General features: G+C 43.9%; 1 protein-coding gene across 4 annotated transcripts in view; it reads right to left on the reverse strand.

Annotated features, from left to right (window-relative positions):
* GUCY2F (guanylate cyclase 2F, retinal) overlaps positions 1–11,450 on the reverse strand; it is a 54,002-nt gene extending 42,552 nt beyond the window's left edge. For 3 of the 4 annotated variants that reach the window (XM_040584377.1, XM_040584375.1, XM_040584378.1), the window contains exons 1-5: positions 10,984–11,450; positions 9,248–10,050; positions 7,215–7,516; positions 5,301–5,655; positions 680–764 (exon numbers count right to left, since the gene is read on the reverse strand). In XM_040584377.1, coding sequence (XP_040440311.1) covers positions 680–764; positions 5,301–5,655; positions 7,215–7,516; positions 9,248–9,986 — 1,481 coding nt within the window. In that variant the 5' untranslated portion in view covers positions 9,987–10,050; positions 10,984–11,450. The remainder of the gene's footprint in view (positions 1–679; positions 765–5,300; positions 5,656–7,214; positions 7,517–9,247; positions 10,051–10,983) is intronic. The other variant, XM_040584376.1, reaches the window with a different exon arrangement.
* Positions 11,451–14,536: the final 3,086 nt, after the last annotated feature.

Here is a 14,536-nt window from a genome sequence, read left to right on the forward strand (position 1 = left end):
CAGGCTATGCCCCTCAGCCCATGGAGGTCCATGGTGGAACAAACTTCTATCTGCAGCCTGGGGAGGATCCCACGCCAGAGGGACCCATGCTGGAGAAGCTCATGGAGGACTGTCCCCTGTGGGAGGGACACACACTGGAGCAGGGGACTAATGTGAGAACCTTCCCCATGAGGAGGAAGGAGCGGCAGGACAGCGTGTGAGGGACTGACCACAGCCCCCATTCCACATCCCCCTGCACCACTGCTGGGAGGAGGGAGAGAAATCAGAGAGCCTGGGAAGAAGGGAGGGGTGGGGGGAAGGTGTTTTTAATATTTGGGTTTATTTCTCATTATTCTACTCTGATTTAATTGGTAATAAATTAAACTGATTTCCCCAAGTGGAGTCTGTTTTGACTGTGATGGTAATGGCTGAACGACTTCCCTGCCCTTACCTCGACCCTCCTCTCATTATATTTCCTCTCCCCTGCCCAGCTAAGGGCAGTGACAGAGTGGCTGTGGTGAGCATCTGGCAGCCAGCCAGGGTCAACCCACCACAGAAGTGAAGAGATATGTGGCTGGAGAGCAAAAACCACAATCAAACCTTCTATGTGTTCACTCATTGTCTAAACTGCTGGCTGAAGTGCAAGTCTCCCACCAAAGCTAAAAGTAGCACTGAACCAAATACGTGATGCAATCCTCACCTGATCAGGGAACCCAGGCTCACAGCACCAAGCACCAGGGCAAATAACAGCATCACCCCCAAAATCATGACTGTAGGCTCAATCCCTGTGCAAAGAGGGGGAAAGAATTAGTGAACTAGAAAACCCTTCGATTTAGGAAATAACATTAAAAATATCAATATCAGATCATTAGACTACAAAGTTAAATATTCAGGCAGGAGAATGCTAGAAGGCAATTTTTATGCCACGTTAATCTGTGAATACACAATACTTACTGACTTTATTTACATGAGACTGCAACTACTTTATCTGTGTACTTTTTTTCTATACCAGACCCAGAGCCCTGAATCAGTGGAAAACCAGTTTTTCTTCAAGCAAATAAAGACTGGATTCATGGGGAAATATTAAGTTTTAGAGGCAGTTTCTGAAAAGTTCATAACTTTTTAACATTTGACCCTCTGCTTTCCAGGAACTGAAATGCTGAAAAAGCTTTACCATGTGGTACCAAACTGACGGCCAGTGTGAGTCACCAGCCTATCTGGGGTTCTTCATCCCCTGCTACAGATTTCTAATGCTGAAAAGAGCAGAAGAGAAGGAGAAGGCAGCAGTTGTTTTCCTCAACGAACCCACCGACACAAAGTACTGGAGACGGATACATTGCTCAAGAGCTAAGGAAAGCCAACATGAAGGGATGAGCTAAATTCCGGTGGGAACTGTCTGCTGTCTGTGTCTCTTCTGTCTTCTGTTTTTTTTCTATTTTATTCTGTCTGTATTCAGCAATCCTTAATCACAAACAAGCACAGAGAGATCTGGGTTGATAAAAGGTTTGTAACTCTACGTTACACTTCCACCTAATTCACAGGGGTTTTGCAAGCACTGAAACCTAGAGCTTCCCAGTGAAAGATGCAGGCATTTTTGTAAATTGATGTCCTTTCCTGGAGAAGGAAGAGCATTTTAGCTGAAATTTTCCTGCCAGGTTTGGACTTCCTTTCTGCTTCAGCCCAGAGCCCCAGTCCCTGATTGTCCTCACACATACACCGGCCCAGGCTGCCCAGAGCAGCTGTGAGTGCCCCATCCCTGGCAGGGCTCAAGGCCAGGCTGGACGGGGCTGGGAGCAGCCTGGGCTGGGGTGTGGCTGGACCAGATGATCTTGAAAGGTTCCTTCCAACTCGAACTGGTCTATGATTCTATGATACTAATTAAAGATGTTCCTAACCATGGTGGTGTGTCTGTACCTGGTTATCTTTGAAGATCCCATCCAACCCCAACCATTCTGTGATTCTATGAAACTGTGTTTCTATATTAGAAGTCACTCTACTTTCATGCTCCAGTCTTGTATTATCCCTGTGTACCTCCACTTGAAAAGAAATCTGGCCACAGTAGTATAGATACTTTACGCCCATTTCTCCACCTCACAGACAATGTAGATGGAGACCAAGGTTTCACTTCATCAATGGGTAAAGGAGACACAGCCAGCTTTCTCCAGGAGGTGGTCAATTTAACACAGGGACAAACAAGACCACACCAAGCTGGCCTGAAGGGTACAGTTTGCTCTTCATGCACAAAGTCAGAGTGTTGTGGTCCCCACAAGAGCAGGTAACAGCAACCCAACGTTCATCCCTAGGAGGCAAGGGAGCTGCCAAAGATGTGCCCCCCTCCAGAAGGACAGGTGTGAGTGTGAAGCCAGAACACATCCAATAAAGGTCTTGCATAACGCTAAATCCATGGAAAAGGAGGGACTGGATCAGCTTAGAGGCAGACTTGCAGGAGACCTAGTGCTCTGGGGTTGTGGTCATCTTCTAGGAGACTTGTTATTAAAGAGTGAATGATCTCTGAATAGCCCAGTCACAGTAGCATGATTTGGTTTTCTGGTTGGACAAAGGGTCAAATGCCTTCTGGACAAACAAGTGATGAAGTGTAGGGGTATGAGTGTCCCATGTCACACCTCTGCATGGCCTGCTAACATTTTCAGAAAGAATCTGCAATGCAGACCACAATGTGGTAGGAATAATGTTGGGTTTGTTAATGCTCTCTTCTGTATTCAGTCAGGGTTTTTTGCTGGTTGTGTCTCCTAAGCTTCCCCAGGTAACCCCCAGAGACACTGCTCTCTAAACAAATCTCCTTTGAGAAAGAGTCAGAGAAATTATTTTGCTTATTACCATTGTGTATTACAACCCACAAGTGCTTGGTCACACTTTAAAGGACTCTAAGGCAACACGGTACTTGAAAGGCAGTGTAGAAAGCCAAGGAATAGCCAAGGATCTCTCCCTGATCATGTCCTTTGCTGAAGTAGGGGCACAGTTACACATCATAACATGAGGACTCTTTCACAGCTGGAAAACATTCGAAGTTCATCCAATTTCATTCACTGAAGCAGCATCTGATAAGCTGAGGGTGAGAGCTGGTTGGAACACAACATTCACAAGGGTAAACAAGAGACAGTAAAAGGACAAGAGAAGTAAAAAATAAACACCCAGATAAACAAACCCTAAGGAACAGGAGATAGCAAAGGCAATACCAAAGACCAGAGAGTTCATGGCAATGATGGATGGGCCATTGCAGTGACCATGCAAAGCCTTGAGGAAGCTCAACCAGAACTTTACAACTAATCAGAAGTGAAAGCAAGGTTATCATGGGCTCATGGGAAAGAGCAAACTTACAGGATACTTGAGGGAATTTGTGGGATTGTGTTAAACTCATTAGGGGATGTTTTAAGAGGACTGTGAGAGTATGTGAAAGTTCTTATGGAATGTTTAGAGGAAAGGACAAAAAAGGGGAAAGGAAGGGATGAGGATGTTTAAGTGTGGGATACTGGAGAGGATGGGGATGCTGGTCACATGTAAGAATGTTGTGCATTTTTCCAGCCAAACCCTGCACCTGGTCATCACAATCTGCACTACCTTCTTCTTCTTCCCTGTTCCTAATTTTTTACCTGGGAGTGTGCTCTCTGCCTGTGTGTGACATTTGTAGTCTTCAACCTAAGCAACAAGGAAGATAAGTCCTGGAGCCAGCTACACATGAAAGGCCACAGGTGTGGAGACGTCCGCTTGCACAAACCACCGGGTTTGATAGCTGGCTTTTTTGTTCTGTTTAAGTTTTTTGGGGTTTGCTTTTTTTTTTTTTTTTTCTTGGGGAATTACAGGTTTGGACCATCTACCAGAGGATGAATTTGTATGTGTGTAGGAGTTGGGGTGGTGAGATCTGGCAGCAAGTCTGTGGCACAATCTAGTGATGCATAAGAATGGGATCTGGCCATTTGTGTTGTCCATGTCTTGGCAATGCTGGTTGTGGGTGCTGGTGCCTGTATGTGTTACACTGTTGGTGACTGGCTGTGTCTGCAGGGTGTATGTGTGCGCACGTACATGTACCGGGAGCACCTGCTCACCCTGCTCCCAGTGGATATGGGGTCAGGAACCACAGCAGCCCGGCAGCATCACATCCAACCCCCCCTCCAACCCTAACTCCATACAAAAGCCAGACTGAGACCTGGATTTAATTCTAGTCATAAAATTCAGTCTCTGAAACATTAGTAATAATAATAAATTACTATTTCACTGACAAATGCCTAGAGCTTTATGCTTTTGTAAAGGTGTGAACATAAAAACTGATCTCTCTCAAAATCAGTGGGATTTTTCCATAGACTGCAATGGGATGCTAAATTGCTATGCTGTTCCTAGTGGCAGTGCAAAATTAGATACATGGTAGCATTATATTTGTCTTTTCTGTAGCTTGCCAGCTGCTGTAAGATCAGTTTATCTCCAGTTTTTATGGAGTGACACTGATTTAAACCAGCTATGGCTGAGCCAAGGGGAATGTTTTTCTCAGCTGCTGAATGAAATATTCTGTAGATGTGGTTAATTTTGTCTGTTTAAGTCATATCCTGGAGCAGTAGGAGTAAATGCTTAGTATTATAAGTAAATATGTCAAGTGGCAGCTAAGTATCGTACCCTGAGATTTTGGCTTCCCTGTGGACTTCAAAACTGCACCACAGTTGCCTCAAATTAAAAACAATAAGTAAAACTAGGGCCCAGACTCACAAACCTAGGAAGCAGCACGGACACCTCTGCCCCTAAGTCTTTGATTACCACCGGTGTTGTTTACAGTAACTCATTATTTTGCATAATGATTACAATCTTTTCTTGCTGAGGTGAGCTGTGATGATCCCTAAAGCTGCATAGCTAACTGGGTAAAGAAGCTGGGGTTAACTAGGAGAGATCGTGAGAGCATCTGCTGTTGTGCAGCTCTTCTAGGCTGTCCTCCATGCAAATCCTCTTAGTGCCTTGTCCCCAGAAGGACGGGGACACAGTGCTGGGTGGAGCCTCTGACATCACTTGGTTGCTGTCAAAATAGGCAGATGTTGACTGTCAGACCTGGAAAACCCTTCCCATCACACAACAGTGGCAACAACCTTATTGAGCTAAGAAGCAATAAAAGAGTCTTGTGGATCAATAGTGGGATCTCTGCATAGGACTCCCATTATGAACAGCATGATGACTGGTTATCTATATATTCATTTCTTGAGTTTAGACTTTTCTCTGTGGGGAGCTCTAACTTAAAGGAGCAATCACCTGGGGTAAGAGAAAAGATGAAAGAAAGATGCAGCATGGACCCAACACCATTTGACCCTGTTTTTCTGTCTTACCTGCAGTGCAGGGAATATCTGGGTCAAACCAGCAGCTGGAGTCTGGCTTGGGTGGAACTCCACTGGGAAAGTGGATAGCCCGGTTTAGGGATTCCACAGAGCCTGAAGACATGTCCAGCAAGTGGGTTGGGAAGAGCTGGTTCCCATGACCATCTGTGTCTAGTATCACGTAGTTGCTCAGCCCCTTCCCATGGTTGTCTGTCTCTACCCGGTGACTAAATCCAGGGAAACTGAAGTTTTTTGTGTGCCCAGCTATGTTAGCTCCTGAGACTCCAGCTCCTTTCCTCCGAGCACTGTCTATAGCCATCGCCATGAAGTATATAGCGTCATAGATTGTTCCAAAGAGTGGAGAAACCTAAAAACACGGGAGAAATTCAGGTCAAGATAGACTATTTCCAACCTCCGGATTGAGATTTTTGGCAAAAAAGTGTCCCACTGGCTAAGCTGTAAACTCAATACTGAGACACCTGAGCATTAAGGCCCACAGAGTAATGGTTTTGAAGAATCTTAGGTTGAAGGTAGCTCTGGATTGGCCCAATATATGCGTGACTTTGAATATATGTCTTTTCTTATGGTTGCTGCCCAAAATAGAACTTGAAAATATTGCTTTATCATGGGAAGAGCCAAGACTCTGAGCCTGATGTGCAGTTGGCATTTTATCACAACTTGCCTCAAAGCACTGTGCTAAAACATCTTCCACAAATCGATCAAAATCAAAGGCTTGCCTCCCAACACAGGTGGGAAAAAAGTGTCATGCCCAAAGGATCAGTCCCCTCTGTCAGAACATTGTTTGTTCCTAAGATGTAAAAATCACAAAGCAGAGCCACAGCAAACTTGTTCTCTGGAGTACCAGAATTTTTTCTCCTTGCATTCCTCCCTTCCATACCATACTTGATTTTGGAACCTGTAACTTTTGCCTCCCCTAAAACCACACACAGTGGCTTTTGCAATCACATGTTTATTCACAGTTGGTAGGTGAAGTGAGATTATAGCCATATACCTGTGATAAAATCAAGAGTGTTATTGGGAGCCATAGAATTTGATATGTGTGATGAGATTCATTGATCAGATGTAGACACCTTCAGTGAAGAACCCTACTGTTAATGTAGGCAGCCTGGGTTCTCATTATAGCGAAGGGAAAGAAATGAAAGCTTTCAAGGCTTGATTCATCTCCTCCTAAAGTAGACATCCGTGTAGATCTGATAAATCGGGCCTTAAAAGTACTTAAACTTTTTTGAAAGACCATAGTGAGATGGGAAGATCGACTCAGCTGAATCCTGCATTTCTTCACAGTGTGACTGATTCCCCAATTCTTCTTGTAATGTCTACGAGATAGCAACCAACTTGGGGTTTTTTTATGGGCTACCGGTGAAATTTAGATAATTGTGCTGACAAAGAGTAACTTTGAATATAATGCTAAGTAGAATGAGGCAGCAATGATCCTAAGCATTTCCCTCTAGAAGCATCCAGTATTTTGTTTGCCTGTTGCACTCCCACCCCCCACCCCACCCCCCCACCCCACCCCCCACCCCCCAATTCTAAGGCATGTGGACATCTTATTTTGGTGCTTTACAAACTCCATGGAATTTATCTGCCTTAGGAGACACCTCTTCAGCTTGGGCCTGCTGCTGTTAGCACATAGCAAATCAAATCTGAGAGCCTCAGTGACAACCCCATTCTCTTGAATTCCCAGCATGGCCTTGCAGTTGAACCAACTGAGTTAGATTGCCCAGCATCCGGGAGAAATATTCTTTCCAAACGTATGCAGGCCACATCTAACTTTCACTTTACCTTTCTCAAAACAAAAGCATGCAGTCTGGGTTGTCTCTCCTCTGTGCTTTCTCTATAAGTATTGCTTGTCCCATGGCTCCTGTTGCCAGGTCCCAGAAAAAATCTAAGAGAAAGAATATTTACCTGGGTGGCTTCCAATTCCCTGCTTATTTCGTCACTTTCTTTAGCTTCCCTGAATGCATCATAGAAAGTCCTTTCTCCAGGCTCCAGTGTAATAGTCAGCACAGCATCGTATGCTTCCTGGAGCTTGCTGTCATTATCAAAGACACTGAATGAGTTGTTTCGATAAGGAAGACTGTACAGTAAAGTGTCATATGGAACAAAGATGTATCTTCCATCTGCTAGTCCCATTTCCAGAGCTTTTGTGAGTAAGGTGGCTTGTTCCTTCCCTCCAATGAGCACAGAATGCATGCACAGGAGTATAACTGAAACACAAGGGTTGCAGGCAGCATTGGCAATCTGTTTGGGATTTTCAACACAAAATATTCCCCCCACCCCTGCAATTAAAGAGCTGTCTGAACTGCTGTTTCAGGTCAGACCCTAATGGTCCCCCACCAATGCTATATGCTGAGGAAGCTGGAAGCTACACTAATTTTGCTCAGCCTCTGAAGGTCTGCAACGTCTAGCAAAGATGGCTGTGAGCATTACCCATTACCCATTCCTGGAGCTATACAGAAGGAGGAACGGAGAGAAGTTATGACAAAAGTAAGACATGAGCTAACATGATGGGTAGTTGTGATCATTGCTGTCACTGACTGACTGACATGAGCTTTCCGTCTGTGTGCCCTGAGCTGACAGACACCACAGTCATTAGCAGTGCCCAAGCTCCACCCATTCACCCTGTCATCATATCTGTAGATTTTAGGTTGGGCACCATGTTGTGTTTCAACATCTGGTCTGTGCTGGGCCATCCCACAGTCTGTGTCTTTGCCTGCAAAATGCCATGCAGCCAATGTCCCCATGTCTGGTGGTGGGAGATCTGAAATACATGTGTAACTGTTTAACAGGCTTTTGATGGTGCTCACTGACCTTTCATGAAAGGAAGCACTCCTGATCTTCCATCCAAGACAGTATTTCAAAACTCAGTCAGTGAGAAAAGCAAAGTAGGGCAATGATAGGAAAGAAAATTCCAAAGGAGACCTGCCAGCTACTAAACCAGGAGGGAGCAGGATCTCTAGAGTAGCTGTGGTGTCTCCTTAGAAGTATACTTGGCAAAGTAGAAGCTGAAGTGAACAACAGCATTTTCAGGCTGCTGAATTACAGGAAAGAAAAGGGTACTTCTAGGCAGTGATCATCCCATACTATAGCAGAGGGCTTAAGCTGGTGAGGTGAATCATGTTTGAAGAGGGATTGGTTCTCTCCATTGGTTGTGAAAGGAGCCCATCAACTCTAACTCACATAGAGAGCTGTGATGGTAATGAGATGAATCAGCCCAAGGCAGCTTTGGTCTCAAGCATTGATTTGAGCACTGATAAAACTCGAAGTTAGACAGCCCCTTGCTACCCTTGTTACTCTTTGACACAGAAGTCAAAGTCTTAGCTAAAATGCATCCTCATCTGGATCCACAGTGTTGACTGCAGAGGTGTATGTTCAGGATCAGAGCTCCGTCACAGACTTCCTAACAAGGCTCTGAACTAGGAAAACATGACTTTTTTTCCTGGATTTTCTCAAAAGAAAAAGGATCATTCTTTACTACGCCCTGTACATCGACAAGGGCCCTTCTGCTGTTTTTGTATGTGGTGCGTAACACTGGATTTCACTTCTGATGCCTTCAATGAACACAGGTAGCAAGGACACAGCATCAAAACGTGAGATTTTTGATAACCATAAATATAAAACCTTCCTATAAACCCCTCTTTAGATTTGACAGGGTCAAGCACAGACACCCGCCTACTAAATATTATTGTTTCAGAGAAGCTGGACCCAGTCTTTCACATTGTAAAAGGCTGTTTTGCCTTATCTCCATTACATACAAAATTCCCAGCATTTTTTTACATGAAGCCCTGGATCCATTAAGGTCAGACACAAAATTCTGTTTGACTTAAATGACTTCAAAATTCCATTCTCTAAGCTATGCCCATTGCATAACAATGCAGTCCTGCCCTGGAGAAAATAAAATCAAAGTTAAATAAGGTAATGAGACTCAAAGCACTTACTTCTAATGTCACCAACTCCTTTAATCTCATTCCAGGTGTCTTCAATGCCTTTTTCCCCTTTATGGATGGATGTAACAATGCGTACAGGAAGCCCCTGGCTCCTGAGTGCACTCGCTAACTTGTTGGCTGTGTCCATCCAAATATCCTCGTTGGAAGCGATGATGCCAACACGAGCCCAGTTAAAGTACTTCATTATTGTAAACAAAACTCGGGTTGGAGAGGACAGGGTTCTTGCAAATGTAGGGTGGTGGATGGTGGAATCCAGTTTATAATTGACACACATCCATGAGAAGATGGCTTTATTCCAGTTTTCCCCCAAAAATGTAGCCACCTCACAGAATCTAGGGTTCAGAGGGCCTATGAAAGCTGAGTAAAGCTTTCCAAAGCCAATGAATCTAACCAGAGCTCTTGATGTCTCACATTCTTCTTCTAAAACCACATAATCCAGCCTGTGACCAAGATCTAGAGAAGGATCTTTGCTTATTCGTCCCACTGCTAACCTGGCAGCCACGTGGGGAAAGGCTTTGGAAAAGAAGGGGTCACAGTTCCAGGGTCCAAGCAGTCCAATTTTAAAAACAGAACAATGTGCTGGAGAGCAAAGTAGGTTTATTCCCAAGAGCAGCCACCAGAGAGCCTGGAAAAATGTCTTGAATACGTTTCCCTTGTTGAACTGATACAATCTAATGTGCCTTGACAGCACCCAGAAGAAGCTGTTAGGGCACAGCAGGAGAAATGACATTGTTTTACAGGTGGGTAGATCTGTGCTGAGTTCTTCAGGAAGCCAGGCAGTGCATTACCAGCTGCTGGAAGAAAAGTAGATTACATTTGTCTTCCCATTACATGTATTTGTCCAGCGCATGTAGATATAGCTGAGTCAGCCCAAATTACACAAGAGTTCTCAGGGCGCGAGTCTTATGAGCTGCCAAAACCCTGCACAGGCGTGTGGACATGCACCACACAAGCCACTGCACCACACAGACGAGCGTCCAACCAGGTCAGATGTACCATAGCCCTTAAATGCACACTTATATAGACATTTTAAAATGCTTTGCAATGTATTCTGAAACCCAGCAATGAAGATTTGAGTCTGCCTGCAGCAGTAAACGCAAACTATCGATACACAATGTTTCAGTTTCTTCAGAAGGATAATTCCCAAATCACACAGAAAACCACGCATATAAGAAAACAGAAAGGTGAAATGTATTAAACCGGTAACTTTTGCCAATCCAAAATCCTCAGTGAGTTTTGAATATGAATCAGAACCCATACAAAAATAAATGTACATACACATGCACACACACGTATAGAGACCCATATATACATACACTTAGAGATATGTAAGTATGTGCATATGATTTTAAAACTTTCTGGAAAGGTTTTTCAAGGACAACTCATAGCAGAGTCTCTTGAACCTGACAAAATGCAAGGTGGATAAACAGGTAATTACAAAATGAGGGGGAAGGAGGATTACGGTTTGAATTTAGATAAAAAACTATTAAATAACTGTCAGAGCAAAAGCTTTGTGTTCACTCTTGGCTTAAAATATTCTTCGTTAAAAGCTAGGAGCCATAGGGGTTTTTTTGGGAATAACAACCTCGCCCTTCACAGCCAGGCACAGAAATCGCAAACCCACAACAGTCCACCCGCCGTCTGCAGTGTCACCCTGTGGCGTATAAAACTGGCTGATTCAAGCAAGTTTGTGCTCTAAAAATAGCAGCCCCATTACACCAGCTTACCTGTTCATTACTGAAGAAGTATTTTTATCCTGGATCCTCAGCCACCGAGACATGCAATGCAGAGCACCGCAGTGCAGTGTGTGTGCTGTAAATGTACCCACTGGTCCTCTAGCCTGATGGAGAGAGACCTCCAGAAGGAGCCACCCACCAGCACAGCAGCTTCTCACTGGTGGCAGTCGCTATCCTTGAACATGGATCCCGCCTCAAGGACAGGCAATGCATGGTAAACCTCCCCTGTAAGCGTGCCTGGGTGCCCACCTCCTTCAACTTCTTGCTTGCATGGGCCTCTCCAACTGGGTGAGTGCTCTGAGACCCTCCACACTGTATCAAAAGCTTCCCATGTCCCTTTTGGTGAAGGCCATCCTTCTCCAGGGTTTCATGACTTGGTGTACATCCCCCCAAGCCTTTAGTTCCTCGATGAAGGCCTTGCAGAGTTCCAAGGCTGTCTTGCTCTGAACTGCTTCAGTGCAGAGACATACTCATATCTAATTTAGTAATTGTAGGGATGGCATCTTAAAGCTCTGCCCTTGGATTAGTGGGATTTAGCTCCTAGGATCTGCCCCTGCAGAACAGCTCCTTAAGTCTCCCTGCACCACAGCAGGGATAGCTCCTCTTCTGCCCTGTAAGCAGCAGTGACAAGAGCTATTTTAGGTCTGAGGTAAGCAGAACATTTGATTTTGGGCTTTACCATCCTGCTGATGCATTACATTCTTCTTTTCCCCATTTCTTTCTTGTACCCATCATGATGCACACAGAGCTTTCTACACTTGCATCAAAGTCTTCTTGGTTATTTGTCTGAGCCCTCTAGATATCTCCCTGCAGCTGAGCCCTCCAATAACCCTCCCTGAAATCCCAGATAGCTTCCTTCCCCAGTGAACCTGGCAATAAAACTGTCATCCTGGAAAGACCTCGAATGTCTCATGCCTGTCCTAGCTAGGAAGCCCCTTGCAATAATTTAGCTGAGGTCACAGGATCTTGTGGTCTAGAGGGTCTTGTGGTCTAGCTTGTGGTCTAGAGGGAGCCATTTGTAATTCAACCTTTTAGCGGTATTAACTTCAAATACATCATATAAATTATACATATCTCATTGGTGTGTGTTCAGGAGCAGTTCTTAATGACTAATGATTGAGGGAAGCCACAATCCACTTCAGATGCAGTGGAGAGAGCAGCTCTCCAGTCATTTCATTCATTCCCTCCTATTCATTCATCTCCTTGTGTGGCCCAGACCTGGGAATGTTTCTGGACATGTGCTTCATTGAAGATGGGTACAACTCAAGACAGTTATCAAGAATTACCAAATAGCTTTGCATTTGGAAAGTGCCTAAAGGACACACTAAGGTCAAGCTTAAACTGAGAACACTGCTGTGTATGCTACTAGTGCATTAGGTCTGAACAACAGGTTTTAATCAAAGAATGAAATTAAATAAAGTTTTTGAAGGTAGGAATCTGATTTTTTTTAACTGAACTTAAAAGTTTGATTTATCCATATACAAATATACCTACATATCTATCCTTATGTCATACGCTCACTGCTATCTTGTTTTTTTCAGTGTTGACAATGGTGCTGCAGAGTTAATTCCGCTCAGGGTTAGGAGTCTCAAAATCTCCAGGAGCAGCTGCAAAACTCCAATGACTTAGTTCTAGGGGAGTTAGTGTTAGTTCTAGCTAGTGTTCATAGCACTCAAATCTCCTATGTTGAAAAAAATGTGGGTCAGGCACCCAACAATGAAAGATTAAAAACCAATTGACTTGGAGGTCAATTACTCTGACCTTCAACAAGTTATATTTTCCCACAGCCGAAGTGGTTGAAACCTTTATGACATTCCCCCTCTTCTTCTGCTTCTTGTCTGCCAGTGAAAGACAAGACGCTCGTGCAAACAGGTAATAACAGTGGCAGGAATCCACCCTCCACAGGAAAATCTGGTTATCCCAAACAGCTCTGCCACAGCTGTCCCATGTTTACAGTATCCAGAACTGGGGATAACACACTTACTTTTGCAAAACAAGCTCAGGTGCTGGCACTACCTGATTTGCCTCACAAATAAACAAAGGAAGTAAATCAAGCAGCTGAGGGGAAAAAAAAAAAAAAAAAAAGTGTTTTTAAGATCATTTATCTGGCTGGAATTAACATTAAGATTCAAAACCTTGTGAATATCTCCGAACCTGTTTGTTTTTTCTCACGTCTTAAACTCATCATTACTGCAACAACCACATCACAGAGCAAGGATTTCTTTGTAATGCTGCGTTATTTGCCCACCATCAGATCAATTCCCAACACTCCGCCACACTCACTGAAGTGAGCGAGAGATGTGCTCGTCTGTACAGAACATTTCCCATGGGAAGGTTAAGCCACAGCTGTATCGCTTTGCTTTAAATTTTCAGAGCAGAAGAGGGTGCTCTAATCTCTCGGTCTGACCTCCCACGTCAGCCTGGCCAAACCGCCTCCCAGGAGCTGCTGCTGCTCTCAGCTCTTCAAGCATCCTGGAAATAAAATACATTTTGTAAGGAATTATACCAGAGGGCACTGCTGAATAAAGCTGATTTCCCTGGAAACCCTCCGCAGCCAGCAGCCAGCGAAAAGGCTTGGCTCCTCTTCTGACTCTCCCTGCAGAAAAGTCTTGTATCTCCACCGATTATAGAGAAAAACGAGGGAAAGCAGCATGGTAACACTGGCATTAGCCTTTCTTCTCGTCCTCTGAGCCTTAATTAAAAGCTCCAGCCTTAGAGGATCTACCAGGGTCCCATGTCTATTATTCCAACTGTTAATTACCCTCAACACTAAAAATACCCACTTAACATCTAGTGTGCCTGTCTTCAGCTTCCTGCAACCGGCTCTTACTCTGCCTTTGCCTGAGGATCAAAAAAGCAGGAATCACAATGAATATCACCTCCCTGTAGACATTTGCACATCATAATTAGCTCACATCCTAGTCATCCTCTGAGTAAAATAAACAACTCCTTAAGGCTTTTGCCATAGAGCATGCTTTCAGGATTTTATCCTTGCAACGCTCTTGACATTCATTTTTAGTTTTCTTTCTTTTTGCTAAATTTAAAAGAGTACCCATTAGTGAGCCTTACTCCTTAATGCTGAATATAGAGGTGATGGCATCTTCTATCACCTATTTGATTTTTCTACACTTTAATTCTATAGCTTAGATGATCACAGTTGCAGCATCACTGTTTTCAGGCCCATCTCTGCTTTCTTTAATGCAAGTATCTGTCTCGGAAGTGTGGTGTGAATTCTTTGTCCCCAGCTGTGTACAAACCCGTCTGGTTTTAGTTTAGTGGATACTTTTCAAGTACGTCCATTTAATGAGAGGTCCAGACCAATACGCAACTTTTATGAATAATGATTTTACTGTTTCTTCCAGATAACATAACATAGTTATTGAACCGCACCAGAAGAAAATGAGATCCCAGAGGGTCCATTAGAAAACACTACCAAAGGAGGCTCCTCATCTACTATTTTATTTCAAAATACCAATTAATCTTTTTTTTTATTTTCTTTATGACATGGACACACTGACTATGTAGCACTAATTTTCTCTCTCAG

This window comes from Falco naumanni, chromosome 2 (assembly GCF_017639655.2).
Source record: "Falco naumanni isolate bFalNau1 chromosome 2, bFalNau1.pat, whole genome shotgun sequence".
NCBI classification, from domain to species: Eukaryota; Metazoa; Chordata; class Aves; order Falconiformes; family Falconidae; genus Falco; species Falco naumanni.